This window comes from Miscanthus floridulus, chromosome 17, assembly GCF_019320115.1.
Source record: "Miscanthus floridulus cultivar M001 chromosome 17, ASM1932011v1, whole genome shotgun sequence".
In the NCBI taxonomy this organism is placed as follows: domain Eukaryota; kingdom Viridiplantae; phylum Streptophyta; class Magnoliopsida; order Poales; family Poaceae; genus Miscanthus; species Miscanthus floridulus.
The window spans coordinates 109,858,521-109,879,475 of record NC_089596.1 but is presented as its reverse complement, the minus strand read 5'-3'; the positions used below and the strand labels follow the sequence as shown (position 1 = coordinate 109,879,475).

Here is a 20,955-nt window from a genome sequence, read left to right as displayed (position 1 = left end):
CTTGCATGTGCCATGAACAGAGCCAGCTCCTCCTCCGCCTGTGCGACGTCGGCCTAGCCGCGTCGTGGCTGTCGACAGTCCTTGGCCCAATGGCCAAGCTGGCCGCAGTTGCGGCAGGTGTCGTCTCGTGCCGGCTTGTGCTTGCCGGCGGCGCTGCCCTGGGCGCCTCCGCGGGCATCACCCTCGGCACGTCCTTGCGCCCCGGCCTGGGCGTCTCTGCATGGCTTGCCACGCTTGCGGCCGCCTGTCGCGGAAGAAGGCTCCCCCTTCTTCCGGTCACCTCGACAGGCAGCCCACTGCTCCCGAGTGAGAAGGAGCTTCCCGACAGTGGTGATGGGCCCCGAGAGAGACTGTGGCTCATCGCTGTCGACGACCTTGAGGCAACCTATCGCCTCCTTGATCGACATCGTGGAGAGATCCAGCAGGGACTCGATCGAGCGAGCCATCTGCTTGTACTTCTCAGGAACGCAGCGGAAGAGCTTTTTGACAGCTCTCTCCTCGCCATAGGTGTCATCGCCGAACTGCACCATCTTCTGCAACAGAGTGTTGAGACGGAGAGCAAAGTCATCAACGTCCTCACCTGGCTTGAAGGCCAGGTTCTCCCACTCCTTGCGAAGTGCCTGCAGTGTGGACTTGCGGGCGCGGTCGCTGCTGATGCATGCCGCAGCGATGGCGTCCCAAGCCTCCTTGGCAGTCCGCTTGTTGGTAAGCGAGAACTGCATCTCGGACGGGACTGCAGCGATGAGAGCATCCAGCGCCCGTCGATCCTGGTCGTAATCGACATCGCCGTACCGGACTGCCTCCCACATATGCCGCACCTAGAGCTTTACCCTCATCACCGCAGCCCACTCGATGTAGTTGGTCTTAGTGAGGGTAGGCCACCCACCGCCGGGGCCGACGTCCTTGACAACAGCCTGGAGCCTGTGGTAACCACAGTATCGATCCGAGGAGAGAGAGCCACACTGCCTGTGAAGGCCGCGCTCTCCATCAACCCGTCCGCCACCGTTGCCGTGCGCGCCTCCTCCAGGAGCGCCACCGCCGTGCGCGCCTCCTCCAAGAGCGCCGCCGGCGCGTCCGCGCCTGTCTGGGCTGCCGCCGCGCTCGTGGGCGTGCACGGCTGCCACTGCGCCGCCCGCGCTCGTCCTGCCTCCCTCCCTAACAGCTCGAGGTCCGCGTCAGCGCTGTCGTCAGCAGAAACGGAGCTGCTGATGCTGCCGCGCAGAACCTCGACTCCGCTGCCGCCGCACGCGCTGCATCCACCGCCACCTCCGCTCTGGCCATAGTTTTTAAGGTGTCGCCTAGTCGTCCGAGCGGGATTCCAAACGGGGCGTCGCGGTCGCCGCGCCCTCATCGCATATGGCGTCGCCTCGCGGCTGAAGGCGTCGCCTAGGCGTCGATTTCGCTGAGGCGGACGCTGCTGGACGGAAAAGCACGCGGGAAAGAGCAGCGCCGCGAGCTCGCGCGGGAAAAGAGCGAAGCGATGCGCGCGCGTGGGAAAAGAAGCAGCTACGCGCCTACACCTCCCGCCAACCCAATCCCCATCGCGTTAGTTGAGAGAGGGAGAGGGCGAGGGAAAGGAAGGAGAGAGGAAGAGAGAGGAGGGCGGCGGCGCACCTGGAATCCGGCGTCGGCGCGGCGCATGCGACTGTCCCCGCGTGAGTCCGGCCCGTCCGCGACTCCGGCCCTGTCTGCGACCGACTCCCACTCCGTCCGCTGCGACCCACGAGCAGCCCCGCGACTGACTCCGTCCCTGTCCCCAACCACGACTTTGCTCTGCGGCCGCGCGAGTGGCAGTTACGTCCTCCCCTCCTCTTTCCTCTGCTGCTCCCCCTTCTTCCTCTGCTCTTCCTCCCCCTTCTTCCTCTGCTCTTCCTCCGCCTCATTCCCATGCTCTGCTCCTTCCTGTGCTCTACTTTGCTTTCTCTGCTCTGCTCGTTTCTCCTATTTATGTGTTACAGTTTGATAGTTGGAATGGATAGCTCACAGGTGTGCTCTTCTGATGTGGTTGCCTAATTGCTGTGAGTAATTAATATATGCTTGACTGCTTGTCTCTCTGACGTCTGAACTTTGCTGCATAAGAGGTTAATTTATTGATCTGTGTCATTGTTATATGTGCCTCTGAGGCTTAAATTGTGAACAGCAGTATGTGTATGGCGTTGCCTCGCCGCACGCCTAATTCGCCTAGGCATCTGGAAGGGGGTGGAGCGCCGCACCTCACCTTACTGCCTTAAAAACTATGGCTCTGGCTGCTGCCAGCTCCGCCGCTGCCAGCCTCGACGCCCTTGCCGCCGCGGCAGCGGTCTCTGCCGCCGCTCGCTCGCGTTCCTCTGCCGCGGCAAGTTCGGCCTCCTGCCGACGCCGCGTGCTCGAGGCGACCGAGCGCTGAGACTGCCCTACGAACATGACGCGCTACCGGGGGGCTGCTGTGTGGGGAGAGGGCTGCTTCAGACGCGCAGAGGGAGAGGAGTGAGCAAGAGCGGTCGGAGCTGCTGCTGCTCCCAGCTGGGGCTGTTGCGAGGCTGGGAAAAGAGATGAGCAGGAGATGCTCAGGCTACAGGATAGTACGGCTCTGATACCAGTTATTAGTCGCTGAATTCTTACTCTTGGTAGTAGCAGAATTCTTACTCTCATCGAGAGAGGATGACACTAGGAGTTGGGGCAATTTTCTGGTTTATTTCTCACACAATGCCATGCCAACCTGAGGGGTTGGGGATACATATTTATAGGCTGCTAGCCAGCCAAGCATATGCCAATATGCCAAGATGCTAGATACTAAGATGCTGTCCTAGATGCTATCCAAGATGTTGTCCTAGATGCTGTCCTAGATGCTAAGATGTTGTCCTAGATACTGTCCTAAATGCTGTCCAAGATGCTGTCCTAGCCAGTCAAGGATGCTGTCCTTGATGGGCAGCAAGACCACCATGCAGCCACAAGGACCATATGCTGCAGCCCCACAAAGACCAGCCAACACAGAGATTTATCACATCACAACAGACATAGAGAGTTGTCATTATTTTATCATCTACCATGCACCTGATGTACCAATTGTTCCAAATGGTAACACGGATAAAATTGAAACAATTATGACAAATACGAACAATTGGTCAGAGTTAGACTGACGAACTGTAACTTTCAGATGATTCTTACAGTTTTATCTTGTGACCATGGTATTGGAAATAATATGTGGTCACCCATCCAGAAGATTCTTCTGCCATGGGCCATGGGAACAGAGAGTAACCAGCAAGGTTTTATTTGTAGCACAGCAGCATTTCAAAAGCACATATGTTTTCTATTTCTGGATTGTTGAGAGCATCTCTTTTATACATCCATTGCAATCAAATCTTACTAGAGATAGTAAGGGATTTGCAACTAAACAAATTTCAAGACGAACAAGGCAGAACATAACATAAAAATAGCCCTAACGCTTGGCTCATGTATATTCCAATGTTTATAAACTTCTGCCCGGCATCCTAGTAACTATGGCACTTCTGGAAGATATTTCTAGGAAGGCGTCAGATCATATACCTAATAAAATTTGAGAAACATTAAAAAAACTTGACCAAGCTAGGAAGAGTTTGGTGTCTTGTAAATAAGAAATATGCACCCAAATTCGAGCCAGAGAGGACTCGAACCTGGATGGTAGTGGTGTACACTGTACACCCACACCTTCGACCAGTTTTCATAATAAAACATTAAAAGTATTAGAAGGTCCATTTGGTATCATAGCCTGTGAAAGATGCTTCAGGTATTGTAAAAAAAAAATTATTTAAAGCTCCATGGACTTTCAAACTACTAAATGTTATAAGGCAGAAAAAGTTCCTATCTGAACGCAGCATTTTTTTTAATGCAAAAGGTACCTGGAATCCAAAATGCAGTGGGTTACGTTCTTTAATCTCTTTTGCTAAAGAAATTTGGCCTTCTCCACTTATATCCATATGCGGCAATGCATCAAAAATAATGACATCTAACAGCTTTGGATCAAAAGGGTCTTCAAGTAAAGCCAAGAATCCTGGCTTCAGGACAACCCAGACCTGTTAATAAATAACCAATTGAACAACTCAAATGCAACAACCAAATATCTGAAAACAAAGCACAACTGCAAAAGGCTTAATACTTTTTGCCAATTGCTCTTGCAACAGTTAAACAATCCACATGAACAGCATCGTTTTTTCTGGTCCTTCTGAATCATTGGTAAATGTCCAACTGAAACATTGTCTTCTTTTAACTTGGGACCATACTCAGGTAAAAATGACAAACATGACACCTCCAAAAATTTGTAAACCTGTAGTACAAAGAAATAGAATAAAGATAGCCAGATAAGTTGTTCTGATTGACATTTTGATGTGCAATTATGCGGGGGTCTACTTTGAAATGTACAAAGTTTTTGGTACCTCCCGTGAATTGACGATATCCAGGTTCCCTAAGAAATGGTTTAGATATTCTTGCATTGCAACTTTTGCTCGATCGGAAATAGAGTTTTGACGTCCAAGAGCTGGTCGAATGACAGGTAAAACAGCACTTGAAGGAACGTTTCTGCCACAACAGGTTCAATGTCTTGCTTACTGCATGCATGGAATAACATATGGAGACTCAACTGCTCTAAGGCAACATACGATGTGATAAAGCATGCCTATATATCAGTTACTAGTGAGTTATCTATAATAAACTATCATCATCAATTTAGAAACATGTTTACCTATTTCTAATGGAGTTATCATCAGACTGTGGTGGAACATTCACATCATCTGCTTCATCCTCATCATGTACTACTGGCATATGCTCCCCAATTCCCAAATTTTGGAGCCATTCTTTGACCTTCAGTGACAGAATACAAAAGTTAATTCGGCATTTTTGTAGAATATGTCCCGTGATGAGGAGGAAATGTAGAAATGGCATAATGCAAGTAGGTGCTCAAGTCCAAAATTAAAATATTATTATTAAACCCAATATCGAGAACACCTTGCTTTGGGAAAAAAAAACCACACATGCAGGAGAGCTGCGCATCATTGCATCAAGGAGAAGAAACAAGAAAATCCTAGTGATGCAACACACACACACAACATAACAGTGCAACAATATTACACAGCTTGGAAATTTAGTGCACAACATATTAGTTGAGCAACAGTAGCTGCATACGGGGTTCAGTGGAAAGATAGAGCTCAAAGAAAAAAGCAGATCTATTGACTGTCATCTGGTAATATAAAATAGAGTAAAATGCACCCTAGGTCCTTAACTTTTGAGGGGGTGTCATCCAGGTCCAACAACTGTAGAACTAAATTTTTGGGTCCTTAAAATTTGTAAGTGGTTCACCAAAGGTCCATACCCCTTCGTTTGGCCCTTAGATATGACATGGCACGTATTGTCAGCACCCAGCGTGTGTTTGCATTTGAATCCCCCTGCGTTTCTCTATCTTCCATGCGCTCACCCTCCAGGATGGGCTTCATCGGCATGCTTAGTTTCCGCAGCAGCACCACCGTCGTCGCCTTCTTCGACCCTGCCCAGGATGGCGAGCTCCTCGCGCTCAATGACCTCCAGGCCCACATCGCCGACCGTTTCTAGGCCCACGTCGTCTACCGCCTCCAGGCCCTCTCCACCCACACCTCCCCGGGCTCCCCGCTCCTCTACCTCCCCTTCCTCTCCAAGCTCCTCAACACTGTCGTCTCCTCCGACACCACCTTCCACGATATCCTCGCGCTCGGCCCCACCGTCACCGTGCTTACCAGGCCTCCGTGCCTCCCTCGCCCCTCATGCTAGTGGACACTGCCCTCTATGCTTGGCTTCCAGCTTGGCCTCCCTGTCAACGGGAGGGCTCGGCCGATGGCCGGTGGCCAACTAACGTTGTCATCCCCATCCTCCTTGCCACCAACGTCAATGCCACCATGTACGACGCCATCGCCGACGCCCAAGGGCCGGCCTCCAGCCCCCCCTACCGCCCCATTCGAGGCGTTCGTCTTTGCCGATGCCTCCAACAGCCTGACCAACAAGCCCTCCGGCTTGGATTGGGCTGGCAGGCGGCTGGGCTGGCAACTGCGTCGCTTGCAGCAAGAGAAGCAGGACGGGCAGCTACGGCACAGGCATGTAAGGGTGGTGCCGCAGTGGCTGAGTAAGAGGGGCGGCAAGTTGCGCGCGGGGTGGCCGTGCGCAGGCCACAACGGTGGCTAACGGTAGCAGGCAACGATCAGGGAGTGGGGGGTGTTAAGTGTATATCAAGGCCCATCCTATAGGCCCATATAGCCCATGTGGCTCTCTATATATATATGGCCATCTCCACTAATTGAGATATCTTCCGTCATTTCTAAGGTTAGTTACATGGTACCAGAGCCATGGATTAGGGCTGGGGTTAGAGCTAATCAATTTTTTTTTAATCCCCCCACGATCCAATCCCTATCAGGCCGCCGTCGCGGTTGTCTCCCCCAGGCCGCCGTCGCGGCCTGTCGCTCCGCGCCGTCCGCGCGGCCCTTCGCCACCCGTGCGACCGTCGCCGCACCGTACCTGCGCGCCCGTCCGCCTGCGACGTTCGCGCCCGTGCGCGGTGCGCCCGTGAAGTCCCGCGGCCGTCCGCCCGCGAAGTCCGCGCGGTCCGCATGGTCGTCCGCCTCTTCAGCGCACTCGTCCGCGTCCCACATCGTCCGCTCTCCTCCGGATCGCACAGCAGAGGAAACAGAGGACTTCTGCTTCTACAACGGTGGTGATTGATCCCTGCTTTAGTCTCCCTGTTGGTTCGCTGTCAATCTCCCTGTTGGTTAGCGGTCAGTATCCTTTCCAACCATGTCAACATCATAGATCAATGCCATTGTTATCAACATCACTTTAGATGGTCAGAACTATCCAGAGTGGGCTTTTTGTGTTGAGACTGCATTAAGGGGTGTTGGTTTTTATTTTCATCTGACTGATGATCCGCCTGCTCGTAACCCTGATGGTAGTAATGCTGCTGCTATTAAAACCTGGGAAATCAATGATGGAAAAGTGATGGCAGCCATAGTCAATAGTGTTAAGCAAACTATGATCATGAGTCTTCGTAAGTTTAAAAGAGCGAAGCCCATGTGGTCTTATTTGAAGCAACGATATGTTCAAGATAGTGGTGCTCTTCAGCATACTCTTATGCAACAACTTCATGTCATTGAACAGAAAGATATGTCCATTGATGAGTACTACTACGCTTTTGATCGTTTGATGGGTTCTTTGATCTCCATGGTACCTCAATGCACAGCTACAGAGAATTGTACAGCACTTACTTTCATTGAGCAGTTCCTTACATACAGATTTGTTATGGGAGTTCGGGCAGAATATGATTCCATTCGCACTCGATTGCTTCACAATTCCTCTAATCTCACTATGGCACAGGCCTTGGCTGATTTACTTGCAGAAGAAACACGTCTTCAGTCCCTGTCTGCTTCTTCTGTGTCTGTGCCTCATAGTGTGTTGGCAGCCTCGCAGAGGTCTGGTGCACCAAAAGGCACCTCTTCAGAGCCTTGCAAGCATTGTGGCAGGACTGGTCATCCTCCAGAAAATTGTTTTGTCCAGCACCCACAGAAATTGGCTGAGTTTCGTGCCCGTCGTGCTGCCCGTGGTCGTGGTACGGGCTCCACTTCTAGAGGTTCAGTCTCTATTGCTGCAGCCTCACCTGTCAGTGCTTCCTCGATGTCTTGGGTTCTTGATTCAGGCGCTTCTTTCCATGTGACATCTGATCAGTCCCACTTGGTTGCTTGCAAGTCAGTCACGGATGGTGCTTCTATTCAGACTGCCGATGGTACATCCTGTCACATCACTCACCAGGGTTCTCTTTGCAATTCTCATTTTTCTATACCTGATGTTTCTCTTGTACCTCAGTTGAACATGAATCTTCTATCAGTAGGCCAAATTACTGATCAAAATTGCTTTGTTGGATTTGATGACTCATCTTGTTTCATTCAGGATCGTCGAAGCGGGACTGTGATTGGGACTGGCCATCGCCGTAAAGGTGCTCCTAGCCTCTACGTTTTGGACACCTTGCGCCTTCCTTCTTCAGCCACATCCACGTCTCGTGTGTCATCTGTTGCATCTTCATCCACCTCGTCCTTCGCCAAGTGGCATCACCGTCTTAGTCATTTATGTGGGTCCCGTTTGTCAACATTAATAAATAAAGGTTGTCTAGGTCATGCATCTGTCGAGTCTAGTTTCCATTGTAAAGGTTGCAAGCTTGGAAAGCAAATACAGCTTCCATATTCATCTAGTGTTTCACATTCTGCTAGGCCTTTTGATCTTATTCATTCAGATGTATGGGGTCCCGCACCTTTTGCTACAAAGGGTGGTCATAAATATTATGTTATTTTCATTGATGATCATTCCCGTTATACTTGGATTTATTTCATGAAACATTGCTCTCAACTGTGCTCTATTTATCAATCCTTTGCGCGCATGGTTCACACTCAGTTCTCTACTCCTATCAGAGTTTTTCGTTCTGACTTTGGTGGTGAGTATTTATCTGATATTTTCCGCCGTTTTTTGACCTCCGAGGGCACCCTTGCTCAGCTCTCTTGTCCTGGCGCACATGCTCAAAATGGTGTTGCTGAACGCAAACACCGCCATCTCATAGAAACTACCAGAACACTTCTCATTTCCTCATTTGTTCCATCACATTTCTGGGGCGAAGCTATTTCTACTGCCGTCTATCTCATCAATAGACAGCCCTCATCCAAACTGTTTGGCAAATGTCCTGGTGAAGTACTTTTTGGTACTCCTCCAAACTATGATCATCTCCGAGTCTTCGGATGTACATGCTATGTTTTGCTTCCCCCTCGTGAGCGGACCAAGTTGACCGCTCAATCTGTTGAGTGTCTTTCTGGGGTATAGTCCTGAGCATAAGGGTTATCGGTGTTATGATCCTACCTCTCGTCGTATACGTATCTCCCGTGATGTGAATTTCGTTGAGGATCGCCCTTTCTTTTACAACCCATCTACTAAACCTTCATATTCCCCCACTGAGTCCACCTCCTTTCTTTGTTTTCCTACTAATTCATCTGGAGGTGATGTTCCTGCACCATCCTCCTCCATTCCACCTCATGTGATATCTACACATGAGAGTCCTCCACCTCCACCTCCACCTCCATCTAAACCACCCATTAAACATGTCTTCACTCGTCGTCCCAAAGGTCCCACTGCTCCTTCATCTACCTCTACCACCCTGGCCAGTCCTGACGATCCCGTTGCTGATGTTTCTAATGTTGCTAATGAGTCACAAGCTTTATCTGATGAGTTACAGGTTGGTCCAAGATATAATCTTCGGGACCGCAGTACTATTGGGCCTGCTGACAAGTATGGTTTTCCATTTGTGAATGCTGTTGTTGATGAACCCTCCACGTATCAAGAAGCTTCCAGCATCCCTGAATGGCAGCTTGCAATGTGTGAGGAGCTTGCTGCCCTTGATCGTCAAGGGACCTGGGATCTTGTTCCATTACCATCACATGCAGTGCCAATCACATCTAAGTGGGTGTTCAAGATTAAGAGAAAATCTGATGGTTCTATAGAGAGATATAAAGCTAGACTTGTTGCAAGAGGTTTTCAGCAGGCTCAAGGCCGTGATTATGATGAGACATTTGCACCCGTTGCTCATATGACTACCGTTCGTACTCTGATTGCAGTGGCTGCCACTTCAAACTAGGCTATCTCTCAGATGGATGTTAAGAATGCTTTTCTTCATAGTGCCTTGAATGAAGAAGTTTACATGCAGCCACCTCCAGGTGTTGATGCTCCCTTAGGATATGTTTGTCGTCTTCGTCGTGCCCTATATGGTCTCAAACAGGCTCCTCGTGCTTGGTTTGAGAGATTTGTTTCTGTGATACGAGCTGCTGGTTTTTCAGCTAGTGCTCATGATCCTGCTCTATTTATTCACCTCTCTCCACGTGGGCGTACTTTGCTCCTTCTATATGTTGATGACATTTTAATTACTGGAGATGATGTGGAACATATTTCCCATGTGAAGAAGCAACTTGGTGTGCAATTTCAAATGTCTGATTTGGGTCCTCTTAGTTATTTCTTGGGCATTGAGATTTCACATTCTGCCAATGGCTATTACCTCTCTCAGTCAAAATACATACATGACCTTATTGTTCGTTCGGGCATTACTGATAATCGCACGGCTGCCACACCTATGGATATGCACTTGCAACTTCGTGCTACTGATGGAACACCTCTTCAGGATCCTTCTCGCTATCGGCATCTTGTGGGCAGCCTTGTTTATCTTACTGTTACTCGACCTGACATTGCTCATGCTGTTCACATTCTAAGTCAGTTTGTGAGTGCTCCTACTTCTGTTCATTTTGGCCATTTGCTGCGTGTGCTACGTTATTTAAGGGGGACATCATCTCGATGCTTGTTTTATGCTTGCGATAGTCCACTTCAGCTTCATGCTTATTCAGACTCCACTTGGGCAAGTGACCCCATGGATCGCCGCTCTATCACAGGCTATTGCATTCTTCTTGGTTCTTCTCCTCTTGCATGGAAGTCCAAGAAACAAGCTGCTGTCTCTCGCTCTAGTACCGAAGCAGAACTTCGAGCACTGGCTACTACCACTGCAGAGATTGTATGGCTTCGATGGTTACTCGCTGATTTTGGTATATCTTGTGATGCACCCACACCTCTTTTGTGCGATAACACTGGAGCCATACAAATTGCCAATGACCCTGTCAAACATGAGCTTACTAAGCATATTGGTGTTGATGCCTTTTTCACTCGTTCTCACTGTCATCAGAAGACAATTGATCTTCAGTATGTACCCTCTGAGCTGCAACTGGCTGATTTTTTCACGAAAGCCCAAACTCGAGAGCAACATCGGCTTCATTTGATCAAACTCAATGCTTCAGATCCTCCGCTTCCACCTTGAGTTTGAAGGGGGTGTTAAGTGTATATCAAGGCCCATCCTACAGGCCCATATAGCCCATGTGGCTCTCTATATATATATGGCCATCTCCACTAATTGAGATATCTTCCGTCATTTCTAAGGTTAGTTACAGGGGGATAGGGTAAGAAGAAGGGGCTAATTGCATTTTACACATCTCTCCGCTACGCTGGTTGCTGACTGTACATGCCACGATGGATCTAAGGGACAACCAAATGGGTATGGACCTCCAGTGGACCACTTAAAAAGTTTAGGGACCCACAAAAGTAGTTTCAGAGTTGATGAACCTAGATGACACCCCCCTCAAAAGTTAATGGACCTCAAGTGCACTTTATAAAATACACACTAAGTTTCAAAATATGTTGTCCTTTCCTCCATTTTGACACATCTATTCTCAATCCTCTATTGTCTGTGAAAAGTCAGGAGTTGTATCAAAATTATCCGAACTAACTAAACCATTTAACTGGATGGTAATAGGTTTTTTTCCTATCATACCCACTTTCATGCACACATTTATTTGTGCTGGAGTAATAATCACTTGTTTCATATAAATTTCATATAAATGCTTTCTACCAACTAAACGAGTCTAGTTATTTTTTTTAGAAAACAACATTACTCTTTAGGACATGAGAAATGATTTTTTTAGATTCCATCACTTTCTTGTCAAATAAACACTTGACGAACACTTAAAAGAGCGTGCCTGAGTTATTCAATTGTCTTTTATTGGGTACAAATAATGAAAAGAGGGTGTCAATTTAAAATGTCAAACGATGGTATGAAAACATTGCAATGGCATCTAATCTTGAAAAGAAGCTTCAACTTTCAAGTACAAAATATCACTAAGGTGCTGGTTCATTAGAGATCAGATCAGGTGAGTCCTCTAGTTCATGTATTGAGTGTATTCCCAGTCTTGAACCCCTAGTTCTTTGCTTTCTCTATTCCCTAATACTCCCTCTGTTACATGTGTAGTATTGTAATAAAAAATACTTGCAGCATCTCATAATTTGAAGGATTTTAATAATATATTCTGGAAGAAATTAATGGCCAAAGATATGCATTGAAGACCATGTAAGTCAAATGTGTCGAGTATTTTTTTACCAGAGTAGAGGGACTACTCTGATGTGTACTAGAAGTTTCCATTATTTATTGTAATGTAAATAGGAAACTGATTTCCAGAAAAACTAACCTGCTCCTGCTTTTCATGGAATTCTTCAAGGAATTCACGCCTCTTCAATGCAAAGTGAAGATACAGAACCTGCGAAGCTTTCTTATATAGACGCCACCTAAACTGGTAGAAGTACAAAACGTAAAACAAGAAAAAGAATGCACGTACATCAGAAGCAAATAAATATGTACTGAGAGTTGATAAAATATCAAATATGCGCAAACTAACAAAGGTATAAGGACTTATGAGCTTCTAAAGTTATTTCTATTTCATCTGTTCTCTGTTCACACCTGCACATGCAGTTTGTTCTGCATGTATATTATATTAGTAACTTCACACTGATTGTCAAAGTCACTACATGATCCACAAAGGTCCAACTGCATAATAAGGTAAGCAAAGGGTAACAAACACTGCTTCAACAACCTGGCAACAAAATCATGCACACAATTGCTTGAAATAGATAATACATGCTTATGTCTCAGGTCAATACACTGTTGCTTCTAAATCTTTTATCTAAATGGTTCCCTATTGAAAATGGATTTATAATATCAAGTAATTGCCAATAGCCAATTGACCAGAATGGTCACATTCAATTATGAATGTAAAACCCAAAGCCATTTGCAAGATGAAATATCAACAACTTGCAAAGAAAAGCACGCTTGTCAATAACATAGGTACTCGAATCATGTTTTGTAGGATTAGCAGTATGGGTTCATACTTCATCGCTCACCATTTTCTAGGAGTTTCATTTGATGGGATAAGTCTCATGTGTTGGTTGGTCTTTGTGGGGCTGTGCTGGTCACATGGTCCTTGTGGCTGCATGGTCTATTTTTAGGACACCATCTTAGACTAGAGGACAGCATCTTAGAGGACAGCATCTTAGACTAGCATCTTAGACTAGCATCTTGGCATATGCTTGGCTGGCTAGCAGCCTATAAATATGTACCCCCAACCCCTCAGGTTGGCATGGTATTTGGAAATAAACCAGAAAATTGCCCCAACTCCTAGTGTCATCCTCTCTCGATTAGACTAAGAATTCTGCTACTATCAAGAGTAAGAATTCAGCGACTAACATCATTCGCTAGGGGTCCTTTGGTTTTGTGAATTGGAAATTGGGTTCATGATTCGGAATAATATTACAAAGCGAAAAGGAGGGGAAAATTCAAAGAAAAGGAGACCACAGTAGTTAATACGCAGGGGTGCCACTGTCCAAGGTTGCTTAGGGCAGCCAGTTCGTACATGAGGGCCTGGTGTCAACCAAAGAGGGGTTTAGTGGTGGTGGCAAATCCTACATCAGCAGCCACTTCCAGAGACAAGTGCAGGAGCACAAGGTGGGAGCATCATGCCATGGGAGACCTCAACGTTGAGCAGATTGTAAAGAAGAAGAAACGCTGTGTATGAGAAGATGAGCAGGAAAGAAGAAGACCCAGGATGTCAGATTGACAATCCACAGTTCGAATTTTTTGCCCCCATAAAACACTCGGGTGTTACAGAAACTGACACTATCATTTCCACATCCATATTGGTGTATCTGGTCATGGCCATTGATCTGTCTCCCAAAGGAGCTTGGTGGGCTGGGAATTTTCTAATCTTCAAAACTTGGGCTGGGCACTTTGGATGAGGATCATGAGGTGATTGTGGCTTCAGAAGACCGATCCTAGTCGACCTTGGACTATTTCCCCCATTAAAATTCATAAGTGCCGAAGCTTCTTTCTCCATGGCAGTGGTATCCAAAGTGGGCAATGGAGCAGACACTCTTTTCTGGAAAGATAGGTGGATCCAGGGCCAAAGGATTGCTGACCTTGCACCACCAGTATAGTATCCAAGCAAAGAGCAACCCATAGAACAGTACTTGAGGCCCTCGCCAATCATGCTTGGGTAGTTGGGTTAATGATATTCAAGGAGCTTTGACTGTTGGAGCCATCTCTGAGTATCTTACACTTTGGGACATCATCGCTGAAATGTCTTTGCAATCGGAGGTTGAGGACTCTCATATCTGGCGCTTCTCTTGTGGATGGCTCCTGCTCAGCAAAGTCTGCTTATGCTGGTCTTCCACAAGGAACTTTTAGTTTCAGATCTTGGGTGAGGATTTGGAAATCTTGGGCGCCTGGCAAATGCCAGTTTTTCATGTGGCTTGTTGTTCGGGATAGATGCTGGATGGCGGACAGGCTTGTGAAGTGGGGCCTCCCGCATCCTTCACGTTGTTGCAATCAAAAGGAGGCGAACATCAATCATCTCCTGCTGTCTTGTGTCTTCGCTCGGGAATTTTGGTTCAATATACTGAGAGTTGGGCTGCAACATCTCAGTCCAGCCTTAGGAAACATCCTTTGAGGATTGGTGGGAAACAATCTCTCATGGTGTGCGAGATCAGATTAAGAGGGGCCTCAACTCCCTCATCATCTTAGGTTCTTGGACTTTATGGAACCCTCACAACAGATGTGTGTTTGATGGGGCATCTCCTAGCTTAGCTAGAGCTTTGTTAATCACTAGCGAGGAGCTGCACTATTGGGGGCTAGCTGGAGCACGAGGCATTAATTATCTCCTTGCCCTCGTGCAAGTGAGAGTTAAGTTTAGGCTGTGGTCGACTTTTCTTGTAAAGGGCGCGCATGTTTCTTTGTAATCTAAGTGGTGTGGGTGTCTGACTTCGTTAAGGGTTCTTATCCCTTTTTTCCTTCTTATATAATATAAGTATATGCATCTTTCCTGCGTGTTCAAGAAAAAAATGCAAAGGACAGCACCACAGAATATTTCTTTTTTTTTTACAAAGTATAAAGATAAGTTGGCTGTGTGATATTTAAAGAAAACAAGTCAGCAAACATGTAAAATATACTCTGAAAGTTAGAAGCGACATCATTGCTAATAATCTATCCAGACATAAAATTGATGGAAGAACTGCTGAAATAACACAGGTCAAATTTGAGCAGCCACCCAACTGAAATTGTAAGACCTCGTGCTCCCAACATAAAACAAGGGAAAACGAACCTTCCTGCACAGTCACAGACTTGCTGTTCTGTTAAAGTCAGCAGAAAGGTGGTTATATAAAAATTCGCAGTAAACCAATCACTAATTACAATGCTTCGATTCCATTAAGCATATATCGATCAGTAAATTAAATCAACTATGCATGCCACTTCCAAAATGTAAACTAAATCATCCATACACAGTTTAACAGGAACATATATCTTATCGTTGGATTCCACCCAATCACACCGAAGTCACATAATTTTCCAGGGTTTAATTCTCCATCAAACAATCAACCAAAACCTCAAAACATTTGGGGAAGGATCGCGGACCTGCTTGTAATGAACCTCGACGGTATAGGAGAGCAGCATGGGCGTGATGTCCCCGGCGTCGGGGCGCGAGACGGCGACGATGGACGCCCTGGGCAGCTCGTCGAACACCCGCGCGGCGTCGGGCACCCGGAGCGATGCCGACGCTGAGGCCGCCAGGACCTCCGGCCGCCGCTCGGGCTCCCGCTCCTGGTCCGCAGGCGCCGCTTCGCCCTCGAGGTCCGCCTGCGGCGGCAACCGCGCATAACGGTGGTGACCGTGGCGCGATCCCGCCGGCGGCGGTAGGCGCTCCAGGTTCATGGATGATGGATGCTTCGGGGAGGAAGGGCAGCTGGGACGGGAACGGGATCGATCTGACGGAAGGGGATGGACGTGTCGGTTTGCTGGGTTTTTTTTTTTTCTCTTGGGACTGCCGGAAACGCCAGATGGAATGGGAAGGGAACAGTCCGAATACAAAGTGGAAGTTTTTGTAGCTGGGGACAGTTTGACTCTGGAGATGGTGCGGCCTGTGCCACCTGGTTCGTGGGACATTTCCATGGAAGCACCTCCATTGTTTTTAATCTTGTTTATACGCACTCATGCACATAGGGACGACAACTGAACCCGCGGGTGAATGTGCCTTACTTTATTTCAACGACAAATTAGTAAACGACTAAGGCTCGTTTGGATCCTTCAGATTTTAAGAAACCGGATAGAAAAAATTATCATCTATACGGTCCAGATTTTATAGGAATTTTAACTCATAGATTCTTAGAATCTCAAAATCCAATAAAACTATAAGGATTCTTTTTACATGGATTCTCAAAATCCCTTAGGAATCAAATGGCACCTAAAGAGACGTATGTATCTCTACTCTTTTTTATTCTCCTCTTATTTTGATTGGACCAAGGCTCTAGTCTTTTTTATTCTCCTCTTTATTTTGATTGGACCAAGGCAAATGATTTCATCCAAGAACTTTATACATTATTGCCATCATGCATCTATATGACACCATTTCAGGATACCATACCTAGAGCTTATTATTAGTCCTAAGTTAGAGTTGTATTCTTTTTTAACAACATTTGAATGCTAGAATAGCATTCTTTCCTCATGGAGGTAGTGTATCCCATGGTTGTCATGTTTTATCTTAGCTTATGGGCCAGGTTGACTAGGGTTATCCAACAATGAATTTTGTGCTAAGAAGAGAGAGAAAAAGATGATACATATGTAATATAACACATCTTTTGCATAAAGGGGTGTTATGCTACCATTTGGTACCAAGAAGAGAGAATAGTGGATGAACAGATGGGGTGAGTCGAGAGAGAAAGGGAAATTTTGATTTATTTTTTTGTTTTTGTTTTGGTGGGGTACAAAAAACAAAAGTTTAAAACAAGCTAGACCAGGACAACTATAGTATCATATAAGTTAGGCAAACAAGAATTATATAAGCTAGCTTATGAGTTGAGATGTTAGGATATGGTTGGTTCCTCACATTAATATTGCATTGCATCATGGTTTATGCATCATACCTTTTACCCAGACAAGGACATGCAATTCATTGTTGTTTGGTTTGTTTGTTTGATAGGGAACTATACAATGTTATGCACATGATTAGTTCCATGTGTAAGTGGTTAGCCTATATAAGGGAGTGCAAACAAGTATGTTTGGTTGACTACATTAGGGATATTCAGGTCACCCAGTTGTTATATTATTAAGCATACCCCCCTTGCTACATCTGACCCCACATAAGAGGATCAAATAACACCCCTTCACCATTCACTGCTATTTCACAAACCCTTCCCCTTCTCCGCTGCACAATTCCTCTTATCCTACATGATGGATTCATCACATTCCTATTGTCATCCTTCTCTCTCCGGTTGGGCATGTCCTCTTCCTTTCTTTCCTGTCTCCCTCGCCTTCTACCTAGCTCTCCACCTCTTGTGGTGGGCCCACAATAGGGAAGAGGAGGCACGGGTGGCCGGACGACAACGATACAAGTGGCCCACAACGACGGAGCATGTGTGACTTGACGACGCTGACGCAGGGGCTCGGACCACGGTGGCGGTGCCTAGGGGAGTGACCCTATTGGTCGGAGACTGCACGACAGGTGTGACGTCTTGCATATCGGGTGGAAGCGTAGATTGCATACCTAGATGTGGAGAAAATACTAAATTCTAGGATGCAACCACAACCTGTGTTTGAGGAGAATGCTAGCTTGCATATAGGTTTGTGCAAGCAACCAAACAGGAGCAAAATACACTACGGGGTCTGGATAAAGAGGGTTGTCAGGAAACCAATTAGACCCATGAGCTGTGGATAAACACACAAGCTTTTTAGTCAACCTAATGAACCATTGTATAGATATTTAGAAACTATAGTCAATTAATTCTCTCCGGATATACTAATCATGTGCATAACATTGTATAGTTCCAATCCCCTATACATGTTAGTCTGTATAGCCGAGCGTCCTAGCGATCGCGCCCCCGTGAGCCGCGCCCCAGCGGGCTACGTTCTCGCGGGGCGGTGCCCCGGCGAGCCACGCTCCGGCGAAGGCGCCCAGCGGGCGCGCTCTGGCAAGGTATGCTCCAACGGCCGCGCTCCGTCACACCTCCCTCCCACGAGCGTGCGCTGCTCTCTCTACGCTTAGGGCAAAAGCTGTCTTTTGTGCACATTGGGGCTCACAGGTGGGAGATGAAGCTGGAATAAGCTACCTTTTCCAGCTTGATCCCAGCTCATCTCTTTATAAGAGGAGATAAAAAAACAACTTTACCCATAAAACTGTCGAGGAAACTAAGCCAAACGGGTCTCGAAAAAATGTGTTTCAATTTGGTCGGCCAGATTTTTATGACAAAAGAAAGCAAACCTGTTCTCTCTCTATATAGGTCTATTAATAAGTCAAAACTTTAGACTTTTTAAATAGGAGCCAACAACCTTCTTGAAGCAACGAATTTTTTGAAAGAAAAACGCAGCAGCTGCAACTGCAACTGCAACTGCAAAATACTCCCACAGACGGAAGAAGAAAACGAGGAACCATTCTAGAAGCAGCTGATATTTGACCGTTTGACCGACTAGTCCACGCACGCTTTGAATTGAATACATTTACACTCTGTTTGCTTGTTCCAGAGCTTATTAGCTATCTATTTTTCTCTTGAAATAAATTAGTACGCAAGCGGCTTATCGAAAAACTTCTTTGGCAGGGCTCCTGCAGGGACTTCAGCTCCGACTCCTGCAGGAGCTGTGCCAAACGTCTGTTTTAGAAAGAGCTTTACATAAGGAGCCGGTCAAGAGCCGGAGCCATTTTTTACCTGCGCAGGAGAAGTAAAAAACGAGCTTCGCACGGTTCCTTGCTGTGAGTTTATGTCGTCTAGTGCGAAGGAGCCGTTTTGCCAAACGTTTTCTAGAACAGCTTCAGCTTCTCTAGAGAAGCTGCTTCTACAATAGAGCCAAAGCCGGAGCCATTTTCAAAGAAGACAGACCTGCAAACGGGGCCTTACTGATGACATCTGATCCAAGCTTCTGAAGAAGAAACCAGGCGAAAGAAGGCCGAAGGATTCGCGTCGGCCGTTGCGGCAGGCAAAGCCAGGTGTAGCTAGCTTCACGTCACGTCACGTCACGAGGTAGATGGGCATCACCGGAGCGCCTCCAGTGCCACCACCGCCGGCGAGGCTAGTGGACCTGAGGCTGACGTAGGGAACCGCCGCCACTGCCGCGGCGCCGAGCTCGGCGGCGGCCAGGCGGCTGCCGGATCGCACGGCCGGCGCCCAGCACGTGCACGCGGCCGCGCCGTCGTCGTCGTCCCCGCCACCACTAGCATCGTAGTCGGCGAGGTAAAGAGGCGCGGCGGTGGTCGACGCCGCGGACCCGTACGGGGGAGTCGGAGCTGCTGCGGCCGCGGGTCTGATGGAGGAGGAGGGGCGCTTCTTGAAGAGATGGAGCGCGGCGGTGGCGGCGGAGCTCCACCACCGGCGGCGCTGCTGCTTCTGCAGGTGGTGGTGGTGCTTCTTGGAAATGGGCTTCTGGAGCTTGAACCGCGCGGAGTCCAGGGGCTTCAACTGCGCAGGCTGGTGCTGGTGGTGGCGCTGGCGCCTACCCCACAGCCGCTTCACCTCAGGCTGGGGGAACAGAGGAACCACACCGCACGTCAACAAGATGCAATGCAATGCAAGAACCAGCACCAGCAGGCGTGAATGTCTACTCCTTTTTCAAGATGTGGCTGTGTAGAGATGGATGGACCTGGGAGAAGAAGTGGAGGAGCTGCGGGTCGAAGCCGTAGTCGCTGAAGTGCTCCGGCTCCGACTCGGCGGCGGCGGGCGCGGGGAACGGGACAGTAGTGGCACTGGCACTCACGGCCGCCGCTCGCTTCTTCCCCATCGCGACCGTGCCCTCTCAGTTACCCGTATCCTCTGTGTGCACGGTGCAGTGCAGAGCCAGCCGGCTTCGTCGAGGTCAGAAACAAGGGACCACGCGAACTCTGCAATTTGGAGGGAAAGAAACGGAGCCCGGGGAGGGTAGAAACAAGGGACCACGCGAACTCCCCTCTTCAAAAACCACGCGAACTCTGTCTGTATCTGGGATTTGGAAAAGAAGGCCGTGGAAGCTGCGATCTCGTTGTACGTTTCTTGGAAGAGCTCACAGTAACCGATTTATCGATCCAAGTTTTTTAGGCAAAATTTGCTACAGGTCATGCGAAGTGACCCCTCTTTACTAGCGGACATGTAAAATTTGACGATTTGTTGGTGGACACTCTAGTTCCTTACAAATTTGCTGATGGACACCGGACCGAATAAAATATTCATTTTTGGGCTTTCGAGGAGAGAGAAGCACGGGAAATGTCCTTTCTGCCCCTGGCTGTTTCTTCTACCTTGGTCTCCTTCCTTCTGGCCACGGCGGCGCGGGGCCCACGCACGGTAAAACTGTGATCACTAGGCTTGACTTCAGTTGATGTGGCATTTGATGGCTACGTGGCGCGATAGGATTGGCTCATATAGGCGATGTGGCCTCACCTTTGACTGGTTGCCCGGTGGTCAACATAGGATTTGAACTGCCCATCTCAGATCGGACGGTCATGGTTCGCTGCCTTTGTGTCTAGGAAGACAGAAGCAACGGCGATGGCTCGGCTTGGAGCTCCGGCGAGGATAGGGGACGGTGCTGTGGCTTTGAATCGAGCCCTTTGAGGGGTTGGGCGGACGTGCCATGCCACTGCGGTTCCAATGGAGGAAACGGGGTGGCGAAAGGAGGTGTGCATGGGAAGATCGATGATCTCGAGCTGTGGTCGGCCATGGCGGCGGCGGCGATTCGAGGCACTGGAGCAAGAGAGGAGGCTCGAGGAGGGGAGGCGTGGTGGCGGCGTGCGATCGCGGTGCCGGTGCTTCCCTTAAATAGGGCGGGGAGGGGAAGGATGGCCGGGTCGCGGAACTTAAAAGTCGGTCGTCAATGGCGGTCACGGTGGCAAGTGTGGTCGCTGCGGTGCGGGAGGGAGCTCGGGAGGGCGAGGCAGACGCGGCGAGCAGAGAGGAGTCCGAGGGCGCTCTTTATAGGGGCGGAGGAGAGGAGGAGAGAGCCGGGTCGCGAGCTTCACGTGCAGGCCGTCAATGGTGCCTCAACTCTGACATGGCGCGTGCGGGATGAACAGATCAAGCGAGGGC

At 48.3% G+C, this 20,955-nt stretch overlaps 3 protein-coding genes across 3 annotated transcripts in view; 1 reads left to right on the top strand and 2 right to left on the bottom strand.

Annotated features, from left to right (window-relative positions):
• Nucleotides 1–15,748, bottom strand: part of LOC136516826 (phospholipase D zeta 1-like) — a 30,745-nt gene extending 14,997 nt beyond the window's left edge. The window contains exons 1-6 of the mRNA XM_066510314.1: nt 15,335–15,748; nt 12,063–12,164; nt 4,697–4,815; nt 4,392–4,533; nt 4,115–4,282; nt 3,858–4,031 (exon numbers count right to left, since the gene is read on the bottom strand). Coding sequence (XP_066366411.1) covers nt 3,858–4,031; nt 4,115–4,282; nt 4,392–4,533; nt 4,697–4,815; nt 12,063–12,164; nt 15,335–15,631 — 1,002 coding nt within the window. The 5' untranslated portion in view covers nt 15,632–15,748. The remainder of the gene's footprint in view (nt 1–3,857; nt 4,032–4,114; nt 4,283–4,391; nt 4,534–4,696; nt 4,816–12,062; nt 12,165–15,334) is intronic.
• Nucleotides 6,247–10,861, top strand: LOC136518251 (uncharacterized mitochondrial protein AtMg00810-like). Its single transcript, XM_066511892.1, has 2 exons — nt 6,247–6,312; nt 8,815–10,861. The coding sequence occupies exon 2, from the start codon at nt 9,653–9,655 to the stop codon at nt 10,859–10,861; it is 1,209 nt and encodes a 402-aa protein (XP_066367989.1). The 5' UTR covers nt 6,247–6,312; nt 8,815–9,652.
• Nucleotides 15,749–18,915: 3,167 nt separating the features above from the next.
• Nucleotides 18,916–19,681, bottom strand: LOC136516273 (uncharacterized). The gene is made up of 2 exons (XM_066509632.1): nt 19,544–19,681; nt 18,916–19,422 (listed from the first exon to the last, which is right to left on the bottom strand). The coding sequence occupies exons 1-2, from the start codon at nt 19,679–19,681 to the stop codon at nt 18,916–18,918; spliced, it is 645 nt and encodes a 214-aa protein (XP_066365729.1).
• Nucleotides 19,682–20,955: the final 1,274 nt, after the last annotated feature.

Coding starts and splice junctions, on each gene's coding strand:
- LOC136516273 (XM_066509632.1), bottom strand. CDS start 19,681: ATGGGGAAGAAGCGAGCGGCGGCCGTGAGTGCCAGTGCCACTACTGTC. Junction 19,423..19,543: donor TCCTCCACTTCTTCTCCCAG/GTCCATCCATCT, acceptor CTGTTCCCCCAG/CCTGAGGTGAAGCGGCTGTG.
- LOC136518251 (XM_066511892.1), top strand. CDS start 9,653: ATGGATGTTAAGAATGCTTTTCTTCATAGTGCCTTGAATGAAGAAGTT.